The following is a 24,965-nucleotide window of genomic DNA, read 5'->3' as shown; positions in this document are numbered from 1 at the left end:
ATAATGCAGAATGTATCTTTGTTTTAAATAAAGAAATACTTGGCATGAGTAAAGTTTTATCCTGTTCAGTACTATTGAAAAAAACTCGCATAACATTTCATTGCATATAAGAAAATAACCATCACCGGAAGTAAACCAATCAAATTTCTCCCCTTATTAAACCTGTGTACAAGCTTTAGTAACCATGTAACCTCAAGTTTACAAAAATTTCTATAGAAACTCCAAATAAAAAAATAATGGGGCTTTGAAATACCCAAGACATGTTTATGAAACAGAAATGTGTTACTGCAATGAAATGTAGGATTAATTACCTACTGTCAAATTCAAGGGAATTTTTTTTTGTGGATTTACTGGTACACAATCGGATGTAACGTATCATGCTTTGGTGGTATTACCATGATTACACCTGTATAACTATACAGTGTAATTGTTTAGATTGAGTAGTTAGAGACTAGAAATTATATACAAGTCAGTTCCCTTAAATTTGCTGAAAAGAGTAATTTCATTTCAAATCTAAATTGTAGGTTGTAATACAATTTTTTTAGATTAATGGTGTTCAAAGTTTCATCTTTTTTATTAACAATAAATAGTGGATTATAATTCCTTGGTAAATAAAACAAAACCTTGTGGGCAGAATTTGATTTTATACAAATACATAAATATTAATCACTTTCAGAGAAAACCAAATTGTAACAATAGCCAATTAAAGATTCTCCCATGAACTGAACATGTACTAAATAATAGATTATTTGATTCATTGATAATTTTAACTTTACTATAAGGTAAGATCACAATATTCCCATTGTTTTCTTTCTCAATGAATTTATTGCTCATTAAAATTTGTGTTTCTTTATATATTGGATTATTTTTCATACAGTGGATTTCATTAACCTTACATAACCTTCTGTTTTGCAGATTCATGAATATAAATATAACTTCAATCTCAAACTTCTATCAATAAGAGACAAGAAGATACAAATTATTGAAGAGATTAAAGATGTTGTATCTAACTTAAAAGAAGTACATCAAAAGTTAGAGGAGACAAACCGTAAAACCATCCCACCGGTACCAGAGATGCAATTATGTGAAATGCCGGAAAAGTAAGTCATTCAATATAATCCACAACATACATTAAGAAAAAGATTCTTATTATTATCTTTATTATTTAATGATATTTTCTAAGATTTACCTATGTTTTTAGTTTTAGTCATATGAAACAAGTGACAGGTGAAAAATAATGTTTATCCAATTCTTGAACCAATGCATATATATCATAAAATTAGTCTAATGTGTAAAATTGAGAAAGGAAATGGTGAATATGTCAAAGCGACAACCACCCGACCATAGAGCAAACAACAGCCGAAGGCAACCAATGGGTCTTCAATGTAGCGTGTGCACACTTTTATCTTTTTTTATGCATCCATATTGTATAAACTTTTAAAAAAAATCCTTTGGTCTGTTATGATGGGAAAGTATGGTAGCTAATTAATTGTTGTGTTCTAAAACCGTAGTTTACCAATTGTCACCTTAGTATACAATCAACAAAGAAGCCTGGATATTGAGCATGCATATAACATGTACAATAAGATAATAGTTGAATGACAGATCCATTCGTATTGCAATCACTCTTCACTAATCACTTACAGTGAATTTAGTATATTTTAATACTATTTCTTATCATTTATTATTTTTATTGCAGAAAATTAGAATATACAAGGGACACCTTGGTAAAGTTCAAGAAAGAGTATGAACAACAACAAAAAGCATCAAAAGGATCTTCAACTGGTGGTTTTGGTGGCTTTGGAGGGTTTGGTGGGGAAACTAAGGTAAGAAAAGGAAAAAGTTGGTGTATTTATAGAATTCCAGGAATCTATGATGGTAGCATAATCATAATTTTAGGATGGTTTTAAAGGTCTAATTATTGAAGTGATTATTGTACAGGAAGATTTTTAAAAAGAAGCAGAAAACAAAATAATGATAAATTAAGAATGTCATCTTTGTTCCAATTTCTAAACTGTGTGGTTTTTGCAAAACAATTGTTGTTTGCAATGGCAAAAATTTACAATTATAAAACAAGAAAGATACTGGAAAATGTTTTATATCCTTAATTGGGAGACAAACTGGGGATTAGTGTATACAGTATATTAATTGTCCCTGTATAAGATTGTGCATATTGATTTTGGGGATATATATCCATATCTTGCAGTTGCATCATTTAGTATATATGTATCTCTTCTATGTTTAGGCTGTGTCACCAACTCCAGCAAGACATATGAGTGAATCCAAAGTGAAAACAGATTCAGCATCTAGTGAAGTATTAGAAGATGTTGAGTTAACTCCCTTGGAAATAGAACTTAAACAAGCTGAGGACATTAAAATGTTATATGAACAAGACAGACTATTAAACAGAATTAATGAATTAGTGCAAAACTTTGATGCTGAACTTAGAATTCTTAGACATGAAAAATTCAAATTGGATATAGTCATGAAAAATGCTGATCTAAGGTAGGTTTTGTCTGTGATGCTTAAAAAATGTGACAGCCATTGTTTTGAACTGATCATGGGTTTAGAATTTTAAATCAAATGATGTGAACTTGAACACACAAAAAATATATAAACTAGACAAACAAAATCAAAAGTAAATAACAGATGTGCAAAACCATGACCAAAAGAAGATGATGAAACAATATACAATAGGTTACAATATATATCATGAAGATTGGATGGAGCAACATGAACTGCTGCTAAATCTTGGGGTGAATTCAGCTGCATTGGAAAGCTAAAACTTTCTGCTCCTGTGACATAACTACTGTAAATTCAGAAATTATTGCGTGCATTTATTATTGCGATTTTGTCATTTTACACTTGAATGCGATTTTAATTTTTACGATTTTGAGAAAAGTCATGCTTAAGTCAGTTCAAATATTACAAAATGCGAGTTTTAATTATTGCGTTTACAACTCAGTCGCATTATTTGCAATAATAAAAACCTCGCAATAATTTCTGAATTTACAGTATGCTTCATGTGTAAGGGAGTAATATGGAATAAAATAACAATAATTTAAGAAGATTTTTACATTGAAAACTCAATCTTTAATTTTTTCAAAAGGAAAAAACATAATTTTGGCAAGGTAACAATTAATGTGTCGAAAACTAATTCTTGGTCAAAGTTTATGTTCTTTTGATATTGAATGACACATATAATTGTTTAACAGACAGGTAACTTTGTTTGAGGAGTTAGTATTACTGAAAGAGTTTGAGAAGAGAGAGGACGTATTGGCAGAAAAAGTCACAAATAAAGCTCAGGAGAAAATTGATATGCAGAATAAGGTGGGTTGGCTATAAATATTATAATGGAACTATAAAACATTATTGTTATACTTAATTGATTAATTTGTTGAAATTTCGACTCATCAAAACTGCGGATGAGTAGAAAAATCAGGAAATTTTGTACCTTTTTTATTTTGCTATGGTCTTTTGACATTTGCATATAAAATTAAATAAATGTGGTATGATTGTCAATGAAACAACTCTCTACCAGAGACTAAATTACATAGGTCACCGTACAGCAAAGGGACTTGCTTACAAACTTTCAATAGGTTCTTGCATTGGTTTTAGATTTGATGTCTTAACAAAGAATAAAACATTAGATATCTGAAGAAGCTACGTAACATAACTTATTAACATATCAACCTTGAAATAAATGTCATCCTCCAGAAAAATATCAAATCATGTGATATATGTATACAGTTACTTAATAAATTTTATTTTACAGATTGTAGAAATAACAAATAAGATAGAAATGAAGAAGAAGGAAATAGAGAAGATGGGAGAAAAAGACAGAGCACTACAAGCACAGTTCTCAGTGTTACTTGGAGATAAAAATCAGTGGGCAGAGTATCTTACAAAAGTTTATAAGAAAAAGATTAAAAGGGCAAAGAAAAAAGTGTCTGAGGATGGTAGGTTATCGATTTTAAAATTTGTATTGCCATTTTGTTTTCAAATGATGGGGGGAGCTTACATTTTAATTAGCATATGAATAGTCTGTAAGAAGATGTGTGTGATAACGATGATTGCCATTATACTTATTACTGATTTCTTATTGCCTTTCAGTGTCACCAAAAAATTAAAGAGTAATGACATATGCAGGTTTTGCAACTGCTGTCCTTAAAGTTTTACTTCCATTTCCGCAAATTCCAAAATGTGACCATTTTTACATCTTTTTGAACTTTACAAGAAAATCAACTGCTGTGTCTCATTATTTATTTTGCGAATACACATAAAGTGTTTATATATTTTCAACCGATCAATGACCATTACTGGTCACTTCAATAATGAGTTTGTCCCAAAACACCTGTCTTTAGATGGACTGGTCTATAATGAGTGAATGGGTTAAACTTCGCCCAGTTGAGTGAAATAAATCAAGTTCTATTTATTTCTCAGTTTTGCTGATTGATTGATAATTGCTAAATCTTAATTATGCAACAGATATTTTGTGCATACTAAGGGTTCTTAGGTTTTATACTGATACTATTTTAGAGAACGCAGTTTTATGGTTGTAATGTACATTTTTACAAACTTTTAAAGACTGAATAGAAAAAAAAATCAATATATATGTTAAATTAAATAATTTCCAGTTTTAGATTCATAAGAACAAGCTTGTATTTAAAGTGTATAATATATAAGTAGACTTAGGCCCTTAGTTTGAGGTTTGATTTTTTTTTTTTAGATGAAAGTGAGGAGAGTGATGATGATTCTGATGATGATTCTGAATGGGATGAAGATGAAGATGAGTCTGATGATGATGCTGGGGGTTATGACCTTGACATTTGTCCTCCAGGCTGTGATCAAGTAAGTAATATTGGTCTTCAAATAAATAAAACTGTCATATTTTACACAATTTTGTCAGTAGATTATTGTGTAGACTGTAATATATAGGACATGTTGCCAGTGGTGATATTAGAACCCAGATTTAAGGATGTACTAAGGTTAGGTTTTGTCATTTGTGCCAAATGTTCAGACTCCTTGGTGTTTTTCCATACAATACAAGGTAAAATATTATGCCCTATAACACCCATTTATTTTTTCATACAAGATTTAATAGCTCATGAAAGGTCATTTACCAAAATTATAGCAGATTGTTCATTTTCTATCTTTTGATTTGAGACCAAAATAATAGCAATGGAAATATAAGGTAAAAGTCCAAGTCAGCCTTTTTCCTGCTATATTTTAGATATCAAATATCTCGAAAAGGAGGTCCATGACCTATCAATATTTTTGGCTTATTTTGATTCTTAACCAATGCTCTTTTCACTTATAGTATCAATTTTAAATTCTTTATTTTTTGAAATTCACAAACCCTCACCTAAGTTCATTCTTAATTACAGTTTATAAGAATAATTGTGCTTCATTATAATATTTGACTGCTCAGTGTAAGAGAGGCGAAAGATATCAAATGGATAATCAAACTCATAAGTCCAAAATAAACTGACAACGAACGGTGCTATAAAACTAAGGATGGAAACGGAGAATATGCTAGAGGCAACATCCTGAACAAAGAGTAAAAAACAGCCCGAGTCCACCAATGGGTCTTTAACACAGTGTCAAAATCCCCCAACTGGAGTCCGGAGGAGAACTTCTGCTAAACAAAAACTTGTATAAAATCTCCAAAAATGAATGTCACACTTATTTATTAACATATTAATATGCCAAAATGAGTTCTTGTTTAAAAAAGTTCCCTACTTTCTATTTACAGACGTTATATGATAATACATGTGCCATGAGAGAGAAGAGACTGGACATTGAAGAAGCACTAGTAGAGGAGAAGAAAAATAATGAAACTTTAAAGAAAGAATTAGAAAGTATGAATAAAAAGTTAAAGGTCATCATAAATGCATTGAAGACAGCTCAGAATGATTTAGAAGCCTTCCAGGTTTGTAGCTGTTATACTTACTTTAAAAATACATAGATTTCTACTCATTGCAAATACTCAAGATTGTTTTTATTGTGATTTAATAAATAGATTATTTATCACTGTTCAACAACTAGTAATGACCCATTCATTTAAGATATAAGTTTAATATAAATTTATATAAGTATATTTAGGGATAACATGTGTACTATTAAATTTCAGTTTATCTTCTTAAGACCATTTTACATTCCTACTAGTAATTTTTAGGAAATCTTTAAATGGTAATTGATGGATCAATTTTTGATATACTGTCAAGTTCTGACTTTTTAGTTAAGTCATGGCAAAACATGGAAGTATTAATATAGCATTCCTAGATCTCTGACAGGAGACTTTCAAATTCAAGACATGGCTCAGAATATTTCATTCATTTCTGACTAGTTTGCAGATTTGTTATATGCATTGTTGTTAATGGTTGTAATGTTTGATTATTACAGTTAGAGAAACAGCAAAAGTTGAACGAGTTAGACGTGGTTGTGACTCTCAAACTCCACCAGATACAGTATATGATAAATGCAGTATTACCACAGGACTTGTCACAGACATTAGTGTTTGAATCTAATGGTGTCAACAGATTACAACACAGAATCAAAGAACTAGAACATGAAAAACAGTTACAGAAAAAACAAATGAAGTAAGGTTTTGTTGTGGATATGATTTAATAAGAACCCAATGTATCATTTACATTTTCATCATTTGCATAAATGTAATTTTGTTCTTGCTGCATGGGAGTTTTTATGCCCCACTTAGGGGCAATATGATTTTCGGTTTGTTTGTGTTCTTTGATTGATGGATAAATATGGGCAATTATATATTTAAGAAAAAGAAATTACAAATATGTAACATAATTTGTATTTTAACAGAGAAGCAAGAAAAACCCATGTCACTTTAATCAAAGACAGAAAAGTATTTGATGCCAAGATTAGAGAGATGGAAGAACAGACAAATGAAATGATGATTGCTAAATTTGGTCAACATGTTGATATTGAGAAATTAGAGACAATCACAGTCAATAGAGCAATAGAGGAGCTAAAGGAGAAACTAAGAATGACAGAAATACAATGCTCTGAAGAAGTGACAGAATGGGATGTAAGTATCATATAGTTGTTGGAAATGGAGTGTGGGAGAAGGGAGGGGGAGTGGTAGCAGTTATTGATAAAGGAGGGAAAATTGAAAGTATAGAATTGATAGTAGAAGTTGAAACGACAGGAACAAATGAAAAAAAGAAAAACAATGATAGCTATTGATGAATTAAAAGAGAAATCAAATGTCAAATAAACAAGGCAGTGCTAAGAGGTTTAATGTTGTGCATTGGGAATAAAAAGCAGGATAAGATTGATGGTAACTAGTTTAATGTTTAGTGGCAAATTTTTCATAAATATCATATTCATGCCCAGAAAAAAAATTTACAATTAAAATACAATTAGTAAGTTCTGCAAGGTGGGAAGCTTGGGATAAGAGTAGAAAATTTGGACTGATGATACATAATTTCACCAGTTTGACTGGATGTTGCTACCAATTCATGTATCTGATAATGTAAATTATTTCAAAGTTTTTGTAATTTTTTAAACATTTTTGGAAGTGAATGGAAATGGAAGTATTTCAGCACCACTGTACATACCATTTATCCCATTATGATTAACACTGTGTCTATAAATGAACTGATGATAATGAGGCTATAATAAAGTACATGCAACTGATTGCTGGTTATGTTTTTCAGGAGAAAATAAAAGATAAAAAGAATAAAATTACATTACTGATACGAGATAATACAAATAGATTGGATCAGCTTAATCTCCTTATGAATGAACAGAAACAGTTTGAGAAATCATTGGATTCAAGACAGAAAAACCTGGTATGTATGTTACTATGTAAAATGATATTATCCATCAATTATGTGGAGGAATTTGTATTTTATTAAATGAAATTGATTGAATTCGTTCAGAATTATAAATGTTTTCTAAGAAAAGTGCAATTATCACCTGTATTTTGCTAGACAGGTTCGTAAATCAAAGATAAGTAGTTGTAACGTCAAATGATAAAATATAACAATAAGTAATTGTGGTATGATTGCCAATCAGACAATATAATAAGTTAACAACTACATGTCACTGTATGACCTGCAACAACGAGCAAAACCCATACAAAATTGTCTGGTCTATTACCAAATGGAAGGAGATTGAAATAATTCTTCAGTTTGATAATTGTAACGAAAGATAAATTTGTAAGGGGATTAATGAAGATAGTTTGGTATGTAGGATTGAGATCTGGTTATTTCGAAGAGATAGAATGTATTATTAAAGAAAGTTAGAATTAGATTATTTTTTTTTAAATTTAAAGAAAGCAAAATTACAGATCTTAAAAAAGGTTGATATATGAAATGTTTTTAAAGTTTTTTTTGGGATGTAAAAATACACATCCATGTTTATTTTTTCTAGAGATTGCTTGATCTATATTTAAATATCTAAATATAAGCTTAAATCCTTACTGTCTATCCTACTGTCTGTTGATACTTTTATATATACATTGCACAAGTCATGTTTTTTTTGTCTGCTCATGGCATTAAAAGACTAAATCCATGGGATGTGTTTTGATTGATTTTAGTCTCAGATGCATGAATTTTTATTATTAATTGTATTTACTTTTAACTAGCTGTCAGTAAGTACTCTCAAATCATACTTTCCTATTGAATTGACCTGTTGACACAATTTGCAATGCATTTTTGCTATTTGATGTTTGCTTATTTTTGTGTTATATTTTGTCTCACTATTTTTTTTATATGTACCACCTTTGAAAAAAGTTCAGTATTACAAATTTTTTTACTTCTGTTCTTGTACAAATATTTTCATACTCCCAACAACAAAATGATTATATTTAAAATTACCTGTGTACATTTTTTTTATTATTATTTAAAACATATTGTATTTATATAATGAAAGTATTTGATAATGATTATGGTGATATATTTAAATTCTCAATGTGAAATAGATCAAATTTATTTATTCAGTGTTTGTTTACTTGTTTTGTTAATATTTCTAAAGTGTTTCACCTTTGCTTGTTTTTTAAATAGATTAGGCCATTGGTTTTTCTTTGTGAATGCTTACCCTTTTCATTTTAGGGCCCTTATAGCTTGCTGTTTGGTGTGAGCCAAGGCTCTGTAATTAAGGCGGTGTGACCTATAATGGTTTCCTATTTACAAATTGTGACTTGGATGGAGAGTTGTCTCATTGGCACTCATACCACTTCTTCTCATATCTATTTGATATTAAAACTTTTCAATTATGTTTACATTAATCCACAATAATCTTATCGTTATGTGTAAAAAATGCCAGTTTAATTCCAATATTCAATATTTATCTGTCCTAACAAATGTTTTTTTTCGATCAAATCTTAAAAGAAAAGTGAATTTTTTATGAATGCCTAGGACTGTTAGCAAAGGTGGAAAAAGACTTGTATATTTATTTGAAAATCTTAACATTTTAATATCTAAAAATTTTTATGCATCTATAATTGCAGGGTGAAGAATATTCTGGTATTCGTAAAGCTGACGTCCACGAGAAACAGAGACTGATACAGTTAGTACAGTTACAAGCGCAGGAGATTGATGCCTTGAAGGAAGAGATTATGTTGTTGTCACGAAAAGGTGGCCACATACTGCCACCTGCTCAGCCACCATTACCACAAACACCACCTAATCTCAGAACAATCAGCAATTAAATATTGTGAATAATATAAAAAACATTCTGTAATGATTGCTTTAATGCTTATTTATAGGACTAAAAAAAGATTTATATTTCATTGTGATATGCAGATTAAAAGAAGCTAATCATTAAAGTATTATTCATCTTCAAAATGTTTGCAGAGATAATAAATTTATTTTAACTGAATTTTGTTATTGATGATGGTTAAAGTAATTTATCCTTTGATTTTGTTTCACACTTTCAAACAGTTTTTCTTTATAATGTAAGCATTTATTAATTTATTTTCATTTTATAAATGTTTTATAGTATACCAATTCCGTCCTTTCTATATAATAATGATCTGTGATATTGACTTTTACATGTTAATAAAAATTGATATTTATTTGTTTGTATTAACTTGTGTAATCCTTAATGCCTGTTGTGTCTTACTTGACTTAATCCACTTCGTCCCAAGGGGGACATAGGGCGAATACAGTTTCTCTCCATTTCTTCCTGTCCATGGCTGTTCGTTTTGTTTCTTTTCAGGTCCTTCCAATTTTGCTCAGTTTAGACTAAGTCTGTTTAGTCCCCTGGTCAGGTGTAAGGCCTCTCCCTTTTTCGATGTCCTTGGGGGCCATTCTAGGGCTTGTTTGGTGGTGTTTGTGACCTTTTTCCTGAGGGTATGCCCAATCCACTTCCACTTTCTTGTTCTTATTATCTAAATTGTTGGCTGTGGTTTGGTTCTTCATAACTCATTGTTGGATATTTTGTTTGGCCAGCTGATGTTGAGGATGTTTCTCAAACATTTATTTTCAAAAGTTTGGATTGATTTGATGGATGCAGCTGTTTCTCTCAAGGTTTCTGATCCGTATAAGAGTACAGATTTGACATGGTGGTAAATATCCTTAACTTTGTGTTAGTTCTTAAAGCATCACTCCTTCTCAAAGGGTTAAGCATATAAAATATCTGTTCTGCTTTCTTTTTTGTCAACAATATGTCTTTGTCTGAGCCTCCTGATGTGCTCACAATACTTCCAAGGTGATTGAATTGTTGTACATCTTCAACAGTAGAGTCATCGATCTTGCTGGTTTGTATTTAGCCTCATTGATTTAGTTTTCTGTGTGTGATGTATAGGACTGTTTGTTTTGCTACTGTTTCAAGACTTGGTCTGATGTTGTGCATCTTGGAAGCTATGGGATAGTGTACAAAGGAGTAGGTTTAGTAAGACCCCTTTTCAGCCCCAAAATATAGCAGTTTAACAAAATTGTGAAAATGTAATCTTCAAGCTATTTATTGGAAAGTAAAATGTTTCTGCTACATAAGTATGTGCTGTTTTTGACAATGCAATGCACATATATCGGGTACCAGCATCATTAAGTCATGCTAAATTACTGAAATCTTCAAAATTTTAGCATTTTAGTTAAATTTTAGACAGTTTCCGTCTTAAATGAAAGTGTTTGCATTCGTGTACATTCATAATATTGAAATGTAAGTTGTATTTTATGATACATAATATATATATATATATATATATAGAGGTTGAAGTTGAACACGGATGCGGCCACTATCATTTTTGACAAAAACTATGAAAAGTGAGGTTTTTTGGCATATATTTGATAGATATCCATATTTAAGCTTGAATCGGAGCGTTTTAATGACTAAATCAGTTATAAAATCTTTCACATAAACTAATCAAATCAATTGAAATAGACACTTAAGTGTTTAAAAAGATTCTAAAATCTTTCCGAAAGGTTAGATGAACTTGACAGTTGAGGCCAAAATCGGTCCTTACCGGACCTACTCCTTTCATAAGCGAATTGTAGGTCTGCAAGACGTGTTTTGAGAGTCCATTCAATGCCTTTTGGATCTTTGTAGGCTGATTACCAACCCAGACAAATACTATTAAGAAAAGGAGAGGAGAGAGAAGACAACCTTGATGTACCCCAGTTGTAACGGGGAATGGTTCGGTCATAGTTCCACAGTGTATAACTTGACAAAATTGTTCGTATAGCATTTTAATGATACTTTGTGAAATTCCATAGTGTCCTAGAATGTTCTAGAGGTATACTGATGGTCAATGCTATCAACAGCTCTGGAAATCAACAAATTTTAGGTAACATGTCGTCTGACATTCTATTGTCTGTTCAATAATAATTCTCAATGTGGCCATTTGGTCTACACATAATCTTCCTTGTCTGAAGCCAACTTGTTCATCTCTTTTAAATCTTATCGACTTCATTTTTCATTCTGCTAAGGGTGGTGCTACAGAGCAGTTTGCTCGGTATAGACAATAAAATGATATACCTCTCCAGTTGTTGCAAAATTTGGGTATTTTCACTAAAAGTCCTTTACTCCAATCGTCTGGTATTTCTTCTTCTTTCCAGATCTTATTTAGTAGTTGTAACAAACTAAGAACAGAGGTATCATCCAAGACTTTAAAATAATAGCTTCCGGTGGTATGTTATCAATGCCGCCTGCTATCCCATTTTGTAGACTTTTGATAGCTTTTGTAACTTCAGTTTTTGTTATTTTTCTGGTGTTGATGTTTAATTTTATACCATTTTGACTGTAGTCAGATGGATCTGTAGGTGGGGGTCGGTTAAGAACCTACTCGAAATGCTTTTTCCACATTTCAAGTTGTTCTTCCAGTTGAGTGATGTTTTTTTTGTCTTTATCTTTGATTAGTGTATTTGAGGTTGGTGGTTTACCACTAAATTACTTTGTAATGTTGTATAGGGTTTTGATGTCTCCCTTGCGACAGGCGGCTTCGGCTTCTTTGGCTAGTTGTTCAAAGTTCCTTTTATCTTGTGTGCAGTTTTTCTTCATCTCTTTATCTTATTGCTATACTGTTATTGTTTTTTTTCTTTTCTGCTGTCTAGTTATAGCAGTCAGAACTTTTCTTTCATTTGTCATATTTCGTTGACAAATGTTTATGTATTTTCTGACATATACAATGTATTGCTAGCGGATTTGTTGGAGAAAACCGACAGTTTCTTCACATGATTGAACAATAGAATCACTGGTCATTTCCCTGGTGATCTGTTGCTATATCGGCATGTTTCGCACATCTTGTAGAAATGACCTCCCTCTTTGCGATATAGCGATATGGCCTGTTTAATTTTCTGTCACTCCATTTGACGAAACCCAAGTGTGACAGTTTTTATGGGGGAAAGTATACCACCTAATACTAGACTGTTTAAAGCACAGAAATCAGCAAAGATTTCACCGTTCTCATTCATTTCACCAATTCCATTTGGTCCCATTTCTCTTTCCCTCCGAGGTCTCCTATTATCATGATGATGTCTCGTTTTGGCACAGAATTTACAGAGAGTTGTAAAAGTCATCTTTCTCTTCTTCATCTGCATTATTTGTTGGTGAGTAAACTTGGATTATGGTTGGGTTTTTTTATGCGAGCACCCTAGATTTATGTTCTACCCAATAAATGCTGAAATATGTGCCACTTTTATTATCTGGCTGGCTATCATGTTATTTATAACTAATTGGACACTTGTCATACTTTTTATTCTGGAATACAAAAAATATTATCATAAACACGTTAAATGATCGTCGATTTTCCCAAAAGTTTTGAAGTTGCACATAGGAAGTAGTGCTCGATAGAAATCCTTCTATAGTTAATACCCCCTGTGCTGTTGGCTAAGATGCCAAAGAACAATTGTATGAAATATTTGGTCGCCGAAAATCTATAAAGATGAGTCGTTTACATTTCCCAAATGGCAAAAGTCGTAGGAATATTGTTTGTCATCGACACATATTACATACGTCAGTAGTCTATTAATAAGTTGGCGGCAATTTCAAATTACATAGAAGACGAAATTTACGTACCTTTTAAATTGAGAGGATTCTGATGATCAGGGCTTTCGGTGGCTTCAAGTGCCGGCTACTTCACTGACAAAAATATAAATTCAAAAAGATAAAAAATATCTTTTTCAAATGTTTACAGGCAGCCGAGAGACGTACGTATTGTCGCAAAGTCGCGGTCACTATAAACAAGTGTTTACCGTGGGCTAAATATAGTTCACATGAATTCAGGTCACTGATTGGTTGTCTATTTAAAGTCAGAATGCATCGTTTCTTTTCAAAGATAACAAGAGAGACCCGGTGGTCATTAAACGATAACAATAGAGACGTTCCGATGGGCATTAACTCGTTGGCTTTTTTTTTTTTGGCTTTTAAAACGTGAGGACACTCAGATAGGATGACAATCTTATGTTATGGAATAATATCAGTCAAATTAAAGAAAGTGTAGTAGATCATATTGTTCAGAATCTGGAAAACAGTATCTTTTGAAGCCCACGTGGTGTTCAGAGAATCAAGGTCAAAAACGAAAGTAGTATTTTGTCGACTCGACCTCAAATAAATAACATTTCCAAATGATTTATATGTATCAGACTTATTGAACAGTTTATATAAAAAAAGAAAATCAGAGGATATATCAATTTTCTGTTAATGCTTGAGAAATAATTGTATGATTTAAATACGCGTAACACTGAGTCTTTAGAGAGAAGAGGGGGGTCATTTGTTTACAAATGCACGTAGTTATGCAAAATAAATCGATCAAGATTTATAGGTGTCAGACCACCAATTAAAAATCCCTATCTGTTCAACCAAATTTTGCAATTTTCACAGCTTTCTAAATATTTTACCTTAAGTTTAACTTCAAGGAAACCAGGTATATCCTGAATTGTACATGTAATACCTTCCTACATGCCAATTTTCAACCAATGTTTAAAGTCTTGTAACAAATTTCTGATTTTGAAAAGACAGGTACTACCAAAATAACTCCCGGTTTTCTGGAAATCTTAAATTAGTGTACTATGTAGCGCATTAATCCTGAATTTTTAATGCAAACTCATAGACAAGTGAATTTTGGCTCAAAATGGTCTAAATATATTTCCCTTTCACCAAAGTTTCATTTCTGCAAATTTGTTGGTTAGTTTAAGTAATCAAAAGCACTATTTTGTGTCAAAGTAGGACTACTTTTACATACGTTCTAAATTGGAGGAAGTAATTGGTGGTCTGACACCTATAGCAAACCGGATTATTATATAAATAAAACTCCTTTAAAAGTAAATGAATTTTAAGCATAAGGTAATAAAAATAAAAAAAACTATAACATAAAAAAAATGAAATTTCTTTGAGATTTTTCTTTCTTTCTTAAATTTCATACATAAAAAATGGTCAGTTGAAAGATGAAATTAGGTGCCAGGAGATTGCGAGAATGCAGGATTTCATGCTCTATTTATGCCAGATCTTCGGGGTGCCTTGAGGAGCCCCCAGACCCCCTGCCGTAAAGCCGCACCAATTAAGCTTACAGCTTGGTGGGCGTCTGGCTTCGCAGAACGCATGTTACATGCCGTCGCCTATAATTTTAATTGAGCCTTCTAATTCAATTTCATGGGAAAGCCCTGCATTTGTGGGTCCTCACTATGGACAGGTGCATACAGAATGTGAAGGCTTAAACATCTTAACTGGCACAAAACTCTCCCCTAACATAGGACAGTGTATGTGTATAATCTCAAACATTGAATCTTTATAAATATAAATTGGAAATCTATACTATGATTAAACGAGAAGACCTCATTTTTGGTGTCGCTTCTCTTCTTTCCGCAATAAATTAATCAACACGACTCTGTGTCCTATATATACAGTGCATAGTCGCATTTGTCATCCATTCATATGATTATTCAGATTGAGTTGTTTTGGGAGAAAAACGAGAAAAAAGGCATCCGGATATTGTCCCGTCATTGGACGAAATTTTAAGTCAGATTATACTTCCGGTTTGCGTTTTTCTGTATACTTTGAACAAACAAATAGTACGAATAAAGTGTATTTTAATTCTGTTCAGAGTTTATTAAATGGAGAGGGTCTGTATACTATGTCAATTGACCACCATGGGTCGATTACTAAACTAAGAATTGAAAGTAAATACACTTTATTTATATAGTAATATACAGATAAGCGCTAAAATTATTCATGTGAACTTTTGATACCTTTTCTGAAATTCTCCATTCATTAAATATTTTACAAAATTCATTGATTACAAAAAAAAAAGATGTGGTATGATTGCCATGTTGAGACAACTCTCCACAAGAGACCAAAATGACACAGAAATTTACGACTATAGGTCACCGTACGGCCTTCAACAACGAGCAAAGCCCATACCGCATACTCAGCTTTAAAAGGCCCCGAAATGACGATGTAAAAAAATTCAAACGAGAAAACTAGCGGCCTTATTTATGTACAAAAAAGGAACGAAAAACAAATATGTAACACACAAACAAACGACAACCACTGAACTACAGGCTCCTTACTTAAATGTTCATAACATACTAAATGTATGTTCATATTGAAATTGATAGAAAACCAAAAATTGGGAATTTTGGAAATGAAGGAGGAGGTATAAAACTTCTAACAACACTTTACATACTTTTAACTCCGCTCTGAATGCCCGCGATTTCGCGGGTGTGTTCTAGTAACTTTTGAAAGTGGTAGGATTGCATAACATAAACATTACTGTACAAGCATTATTTGATACTTTAGAAATAGCTGAGAACAATGCCGGAGATAAATAATTGACTAATTCTTTACACTATTCATCTGAACTTTGCCAAGTTTGCCTTTGGGTTTTTGATTAACTGCCTATAGCACCCTTTGGTGCTTTGATTTAAATTTTGTGTCAAACCTAGCAGTGATTATTCTAGATGACACGGGGTTCCATTCTAAGAGAGACTGTTGTATTCCCTTGTTTTCATTTCTTTACTGGATTTAGTTAGAGGTGTTTTCGGTAGACAATAGGAATGTTGTTTCTCAGTGGTTATGCCAATACAATTTTAAGGATGTGGTATCATTGACAATGACCAAACTAAAAAGTAGTTAGCAACCTTAGATCACTAAACAGCCTTCAATAATCAGAAAATCATATTCTGTATAGTAAATCAAAAGAAGCCTGGACAAGAAGAAAGGAAAACAATTCAAATAAGAAAACCAATGGCCTGATTTATGTAAAAAAAAAAATGAATTAACAGCAACCATTGACAAAACTGAATCACTGGCTTCTGATCACGAAGTACACTGGACCGAACATAGCATAATTAGTATGTTCCCTATCTCTAAACAATCAGCAATTAACTATTGTGAATAATATAACAAGGATTCCGTTATTATTGCTTTAATGCTTATAAAAATTATTAAAAAATACTCTTAAGATAAAAATATGAACATATGGTTTTAAAATCATCGATAATGAAGCTTATAAAGCATGTTCAAATCCAGTAATTCTTAGCGGAAGATAATCTGAAATTGACTTTTACCAGTTGATCGAAATGATAATTAATTCTTAACATTGAGTCTAGTGATTAACATATTTATCCCTTTAATAAGGAATTAATGTAAAGGCACTGTCCTAGGTTAGGGGGAGGGTTGGGATCCCGCTAACATGTTTAACCCCGCCACATTATTTATGTATGTGCATGTCCCAAGTCAGGAGCCTGTAATTCAAATTGATTGATTGATTGTTGGTTGCTTAACGTCCAATGGCAAATATTTCATGCATATTCAGGACGAGAACAAGTTCACAATAAACACAATAGGTAGGTTGATACAATAGAGGCCATCTGGGATGATGGTTGGGGAAATTTGGACTGACACTGGAAAATGAGGGTATATTGGATAGGGACAGAAATTTTTCCTTGCAACAGGCCACCTACGGACCCCTCGAAGAGTTGTTGCAAGGGTTCTTAACGTGCAAAAAGCGTGGCACTCTCTTTACACGAGGCATCGGATTTAACGTCCCCAATCTGACCGGACGTGACTGCGAACTTGATACATCCCGCACAGCCAAACGGACGCCCACTTCGGCAAGCGTTTTACTGCCGGTCGGAAGAAGACCAAGTGACCATATTTCTATTCCCCAGTCAACCTTGGGGGGTCCTGTAATTCAGTGGTTGTCGTTTGTTTATGTGTTACATATTTGTTTTTCGTTCATTTTTTTTTATATATGAATAAGACCGTTGGTTTTCTCATTTGAATTGTTTTACATTGTCATATCGGGGCCTTTTATAGCTGACTATGCGGTATGGGCTTTGCTGATTGTTGAAGGCCGTACGGTGACCTATAGTTGTTAATGTCTGTCATCTTGGTCTCTTGTGGACACTTGTCTCATTGGCAATCATACCACATCTTCTTTTTTATATGTAGAAGAGAATTGATAGTGTGGTTAGTTTTCTTGACTGAGGCAAACTTAGATATGTTGTATTGCAGTAGTTTATCTTGGCAAAGGTTCTTAAATCGTTGACTATTTGATGGTGTGTTAGTAGTTTGCTTGTTTATTGTATGAAGGGTATAGGTTTGATCCCTAACTGGTCTAACCAAAGACTACAACATTGGTATTTGCTACTTCTCTGATAAATAGGTAGCTTTTAATAGTAAGACTTGTTGGGATCAACCCAGAAAATTATGTCTGGTCTCTTGGTAGGTGACATGTTTTTGTGTGGAGTATTTGTTTACCTTGTGCAGTAGCAACTAAAATACGCATCAGATTGTTGGTATATTACAAAGCATTATACATAAAACACCAATCATCTTCATCCTTTGTTGGTTAGTTCTTATTTGTTTAACATCCTGTTACACACTGAAACTTAACAGTTTGTATATAAAAATTCGTAAGGGTTCCACGGAACCCAGTGTCTCGCCTACTTTTGCTGTTAATCGCAGACACAACAAAAATGAGGAAAAACATCAATAAAAATTTCCTTCTCGATACTGTCTTTTGATTGAAAGAAGCTTCCAAGTTTGGTAAAAAAATACAGGATAGTTTATGAATCTAATAAATGTTTTATAAACTTTAACTGCAGACTGTATGTAATGTTAACTGAAAGAAAAATTAAGTCCATTTATAAGTAAAATACGGAAAAAGTGAATATTTTTTTCACAAAATTTACTTCTGAATAATATCTTATGATCAGAAACAAGCTTTTGCCTAAGTTTGGTAGAAATCCAGGATAGTTTAAGAACATTATAAAAAATTTTAAAACTTAAACCACAGTGAATGTTTTGTTTCTGGCAAAAAAACTAAGTCCATTTATAAGTAAAATACGGAAAAGTGGAAATTTATTTTTACAAAATTTTCTTCTTGATACTATCTTATGATCATAAACAAGCTTTTGTCCAAGTTTGGTACAAATCAAGGATAGTTTATGAAAGTTATTAAAATTTTTAAAAATTTAACCGCAGAGTGAATGTAATGTTTCCTCGCAGAAAAACTAAGTCCATTTATAAGTAAATTACGGAAAAAATGGAATTTCATTTTTACAAAATTTACTTCTGGATACTTTCTTATGATCATAAACAAGCTTCTATCCAAGTTTGGTAGAAATTCAGTATAGTTTAAGAAAGTTATTAAAATTTCAAAAACTTTAACCACAGAGTGAATATTTGTGGACGCCGCCGCCGACGACGACGGAATGTAGGATCGCTTAGTCTCGCTTTTTCGAGGTTCGACAAAAAGTTAGCTTTAGTGTAAATTGTGAGTTTGTGTTTTAGTATTCAACTAATTTCCATTGTCAGTTGCATATGCTTTGTCTTGCTTGAAAGTCGCAGAATATGAGATATAGGAATGCTAATCCAGCTGTGATGGTGACGGTGACGGTGTAAATTATTTGTTCAAAGCTTTGTTTCAGAAGGTATAAGACCCTTGAATACAGATACTTTATGCTACCAAAGTTTTGTCTGGGATATGTCTGTTGTACTTTTCCTCTTTTTCATCAAATACTTAAATTGAAGGTTTTTTTTTGTCACCTGAATTTTTCACTCTCTATAAGTAATAAGGTTTTTTTCTTCAGATAAACAAAAAGCAATAAAGCACCTATGTTGGTGTATTAAATGATTGTTTAGTGTATATGTCAGTCTAACATGTTTTATTTGACCTGACCTAATTTCCAAAATCATTGGTCAATGTTAGGTTTTTGTGATAAGGTTTTTTACTATGATTCTGCCAGCAGTAAGTTAAATAATTTGGTGTTTGGAATGATTGTAAGGAGTACATGTCTGTCTGGTAGTGTTCATTTGACCTTGACTTCATTTACATTGAGTATAATAATGATACTGGCAGTAAAACATTTTATCTTAAACTTTTAACACTACTAAATCACTAGTTTAACAATTCTAAAATTTAGAATGGAAATGGTGAATGTGTCAAAGAGACAACACCCCGACCATAGAGCTGAAACCAGCCGGAGGCTAACAATGGGTCTTCATCACAGCGAGAGAGAAAATCACTCAGATGCAGGTTTCAGCCGGCTCAAAAACAAAAAAGTTTAATTAAGCCTGTCAATCGAGTATAATGTTCATCATGTCAAATCCATTCAGAAGTTTTATCACTTTTTGGTTGACTTTTACTCTTTACATGTCTTAGCTGGTTCCATATTTTGAATTACCATACTTTATCTGATAGGGGATAGGGACATACTTATAATGTTGAAAAGGGAAAGGGTTATCAGATGACAGGTTAGCAAGAGGATTGAATCCTGTCAAGACTTTCAGTGCATATTTTTACCACCAGTGTAACTTGTACATCTGTTCACTTGCATGGGATTATTACAAGTGTAAATATATTCATATTATTTTTCTTTATAACAATCATTCTTAGTTTTATTTACCATTCCATAACACATAAGATCGCCTCATGTTTTGGAAGGGTTCGTTTTGTTCAGTCTTCTAATTATCTATGCGTTGTGTTCTCGATACTGTTGTTTATCATTTGTTTTTTGTCAAAGCATTTTCAATTGATTTTCGACTTGTGAGTTTGAAGATCCTCTCTCTTATTTTGTTAAACTGCTTTTTAAGATGATTTTTGTAGTTTAAAAAAACCTCAGCATTGATTTTCCTTCAATACATGCTAGGCATATGTGGTGGATCTGATTTTTGTAATACCTTCAAACGAAATTTGTGGCTACAATTAAAAAAACAACAATGCCACAATTAACCTTTTTTGGTTTAGATTCCAACCTATCAAATGTTCCTGTCATTTATCCAACATTACTAGATTTAGGATTAGTTAGCTGACATTATCAACATTATTGTTAAGAGGCCTGCTGGGTACGTTAAAAACCCTTTGGTGGCCTTTGCTACTTTCTGCTCTTTGGTCGTGTTGTTGTCTTTTTGGCACTTTCTTCTTTTCCGTTCTCAATTCCAAAAAAGTTATACGAAAGAAATAACATGGCTATTTCAATTCATTTATTTGTCACGTGCTCTACATGCTCTGTGTTTATTGTTTATCAATGTGCGATCTGGTAAACTTCGGCAACAAAATCGAAAGTTAACTTAATGAGCTTGCAATCAACTATCACTGAATGAAATATTGTTTATCGATAATACGTAATTGATTCGTAATAGATATAATAAAAAAAAACGTGCATACAGGACCGTTCTTTGTACATGATGTATGACTGCCACATGTGAAGGATGTTCAATATGCTAGTTCACAGGACACAGGGCAATACAGGTGTCAGACCGCCAAATTTAAATCCCCTACCCTTTCCAAATATTTTACAGTAAGTTCAAATATATTTGTTTTTATTCTTGTTATTCTACTTTTTGTAACTCTTTGTAACATATGACGCGGCTCTGTACTTATACACCCTGTTAGTGTGATTTTTTGCTAAAATACAAATAATTTGTGTATTCTTGTCTTACAGTTTTGCTAATGTGCTTTGTCTTTAAGCCTTTTTGAGTTTCTTTGTTACCTATATTTGTTTGTTTTAATAGTGATTAAGATCATAATACAATGTTAACTGCTGCCCCCTCTCTACTTTTCAATTTTTACCGTGTATGTCTGTTTGTTTTGTCCGCACATCGTTGTCAATATTATGGAATTTCTTGAGACTGTCATACAAGTGAAAGGTTTCGCTAGCTTTAAAAGCAGGTTTAATCCACCAGTTTCTACATAGGAAATTTAATATACGAAGTCAGGAATATGACAGTTGTTAAATAAAGGCAACAGTAGTATACCGCTGTTCAAAACTCATAAATCCATGGAAAAAAAACAAAATCGGGGTAACAAACTAAAATTGAGGGAAACGCATTAAATATAAGAGGAGAACACCGACACAACATTAAAATGTAACACACACATACACACACAGAAACGGACTAAGCATTAGACAAAATCCTATGAGAATAAGAAATATAACATAAAAACCAAATACATGAATTTGGGATAAATAAGTACCGTGACACGTCTTATAGTAATGTGAATTCACACTCACAAATAAGAGAAAACAAACGACTTAGTACAGGACAGTTTTAAGGGAAACAATGGTGGGTTGAACCTGGTTTTGTGGCATGCCAAACCTCCCTCTTTTATGGCCATGTGAAATATAACAGTAAAATGACAACACAACATTACAGGACTACAGTATAAATAAATAGGAGAACACAATTGACAAAGAAACACACGAATAATAGCTATCCATTCGTTTGATGTGTTTGAGTCGTTAATTTTGCCATTTGATTGGCGACTTTCAGTTTTGAATTTTCCTCGGAGTTCAGTATTTTGTGATTTTACTATAATTTTTTTATGTGTTTAAGCGTTTGATTTTGCCATTTGATTACCGACTTTCCATTTATAATTTTCCTCGGGGTTGGTATTTTTGTTATTTTACTTGTTTACACTGCAAAATAAACTAAATGTGTGTACAAAAGGATTTCTATAGCGTTAACATAATTGTATATAGATAAGGACGTTCCAAATACCAAGAAAAAGTTTTTAATGATCTGTACAAGTCTTAAATGATTGGTTTTATAATACATTATACATATTCCCTTTATATATTTATACTGATTGATACTATACATTTTATCTGGGAAAAAAGGAGTTGTTTATCAAATGACATTGGGTTGACCTAGCATACAGTAAATGCGACTGTTAGTATTTTGTTCTTAATCGAGTTGCTTCATATGCTAATTTGATAGGATGAGTTAAGTTTTTTTAGAAATTTTCTGACGTCAGACACACAAGTCAATGAATGTGTTTGTAGATGTTTTTGTGTTCTGTTAAATTGTTCCTTTTAAAATTGTTATACGATGATGACTGATGTATCCATATTTTGACTATTTTAATTATTGTGTCTGTTTAGTTAACGCACCAAATTTGAATGTAAATATAACGGAATTTGATGAGACTGTCATCAAAGTGAGAGGTTTAGCGCTATAAAACCTGGTTTCATCCATCATTTTCTACATTTGAAAATGCCTGTACCAAGTCAGGAATAAGACAGTTCTTGTCCATTCGTTTTTGATTCGTATTGTTATATGATTTTGCCATGTGATTGTGGACTTTCCGAATTGATTTTCCTCTAAGTTCAGTATTTTTGTGATTTTACTTTTCAAGTCGTTTTCATCGGATTTCTATAGTTTATAACATTTAATTTGTGCTTTTACACCACAGTCTCATGAATGATTGTGCTCTTAAATTCATGTTTAATCCCGCAATTTGTTTTTGTTACTGTCCCAAGTTTAAAGCATATAATTCAGTGGTTTTCTGTGGTTGGCGTCTGTTATATATGGTTTTTGTTTGGCTATGAGTTGATATCTATAATTATCTAAGTAGTACAATGATTAAATGGTTTGCATGTTTTGAAATCAATCTATGAGCAATTGTAATTGCAAATTCAGCAGTACATAATTTGGGACATTAAAAAGCTTTAAAAAGATGATGATTTATTTATCTAATTAGGTGCTGGTGTATTAAAAACAATCGATCAAAGAGTTACTCTATTTATGATATTGGACCTTCTACTTTAACTTAGATGTTTTCTTTTTAGCCATGGCACTGTCAACTTATTTTCTATCTATGAGGTTGACTGTCCCTCTGGTGTCTTTTGCCCCTCTTTTACCACTATTGCCAAAAATTAGAAATTCATCATTATTGTATTCTTAATGTTTTTCTTTATGCCCGCGTCACACTGTCCCGATTTTTACGCCGATGGCAACCCGATTATGGAATTTTTCAAAATCGGGACTGATCGTATCCAGATCGGGCTATTCGTAGTGTCATCTTTAACCATCGTAAAACCATCGGCCACTTTTTCTAGCCTTCGGGGACAACTTCGGGAAGGGTTCTAAATTTTTTAACATGTTAAAAAATCCCCGAAGGTGCGTCCGATGATGAGGGTTCGTATTGAGTTCGTATCACAATCCTCACCATCGTAATGTCTACGGGAATGCATCTTTGAACATCGTATTGCATTCGTGTTTCCATCGTTTCCATCGAGCAGTTTTGACATTACGATGTCTACACGAATGAATCACGAAGCTATCCGAAGGTCTTCCGATGGCAACACGACTTCGTGAAGACCTCGTAATCCCGTCGAGTTGCCAGTATAAGTAAAAGTACGAAGGCGACAAGATGGAACTACGACGGCAATAAATCCAGCTAAATGTAAGTTAATTTTCGCGCTAAAATACATTTAAAGTGACATGCGCGATATATGCACTGGTCAGTCTAATACGACAGTTAAGAAAGACGTTCACAAAACATGGAGCTCATATCATATCATTCTATGAGAACAAGAAAGGCGACAGCGTTGTTTCAATTAATTCAAATGGAACAAGAATAGCAGCTATTACAGGCTCAGTATTTACTTTTTTGTCAACTTTTCATATCAAGTAACATAATGAAAATAATAAACGCGCCTCGTACAACAACACTGCAGGTACACATATATAGTTAAACCAACTTTTTCTTCATGATTCTGATTTTTCATGTATCGTATGAGTTGTTGTCACACGAATGTTTACTCCATAACCATTTTGTTTTCTATATGTCATATTTTGCCGCATTTGTTGCCTTCCCCCATCCTTCCTTTTGTCTATATTATTATGATATTCTCCTGGAAATAGCTCTTTTTGAATAAAAGGGATCAACGAACCCATCACCTTACCTTTAAGATAAATCAGTAAACATGGGCATAATTATGGGTGATTATTCAGACTAGTGCACACATTTTATAGTTCAAAAAAGGCAATGCCGAGCGTGGCATCCCCTCGTTTGTAACATATTGGGGACACTATATTTGTAGATGACACATGCAGAAAACGGTAAATTGAATATGCATATTTGATACATAAACTATTTTTTTAGAAATCAACCAAAACATTCATTAACTGGAAATACCTTTAATATTGTTTTTAGAACCAGCAGGTAAAAAAATGAGCAACCAATTTCCTGTGTATCAGTGTATATAAAGTGCGAATCCAGCTAGTTAATTTTTACTGTTATATGCGGGTATGTCTATTGT

At 32.5% G+C, this 24,965-nt stretch overlaps 1 protein-coding gene across 2 annotated transcripts in view; it reads left to right on the top strand.

Moving 5' to 3' along the window:
• The window catches only part of LOC139524627 (cilia- and flagella-associated protein 44-like), a 34,257-nt gene extending 24,550 nt beyond the window's left edge, over nt 1-9,707 (top strand). For both annotated transcript variants that reach the window (XM_071319576.1, XM_071319575.1), the window contains 11 exons: nt 916-1,100; nt 1,700-1,826; nt 2,246-2,505; nt 3,216-3,330; nt 3,776-3,959; nt 4,730-4,851; nt 5,756-5,932; nt 6,406-6,602; nt 6,832-7,057; nt 7,689-7,823; nt 9,485-9,707. In XM_071319576.1, coding sequence (XP_071175677.1) covers nt 916-1,100; nt 1,700-1,826; nt 2,246-2,505; nt 3,216-3,330; nt 3,776-3,959; nt 4,730-4,851; nt 5,756-5,932; nt 6,406-6,602; nt 6,832-7,057; nt 7,689-7,823; nt 9,485-9,685 — 1,929 coding nt within the window. In that variant the 3' untranslated portion in view covers nt 9,686-9,707. The remainder of the gene's footprint in view (nt 1-915; nt 1,101-1,699; nt 1,827-2,245; nt 2,506-3,215; nt 3,331-3,775; nt 3,960-4,729; nt 4,852-5,755; nt 5,933-6,405; nt 6,603-6,831; nt 7,058-7,688; nt 7,824-9,484) is intronic.
• Nucleotides 9,708-24,965: the final 15,258 nt, after the last annotated feature.

Source organism: Mytilus edulis, chromosome 5 (assembly GCF_963676685.1).
Source record: "Mytilus edulis chromosome 5, xbMytEdul2.2, whole genome shotgun sequence".
NCBI classification, from domain to species: Eukaryota; Metazoa; Mollusca; class Bivalvia; order Mytilida; family Mytilidae; genus Mytilus; species Mytilus edulis.
Note: the sequence above shows the minus strand (reverse complement) of the source record. Positions and strands in the feature narration are given on the sequence as shown.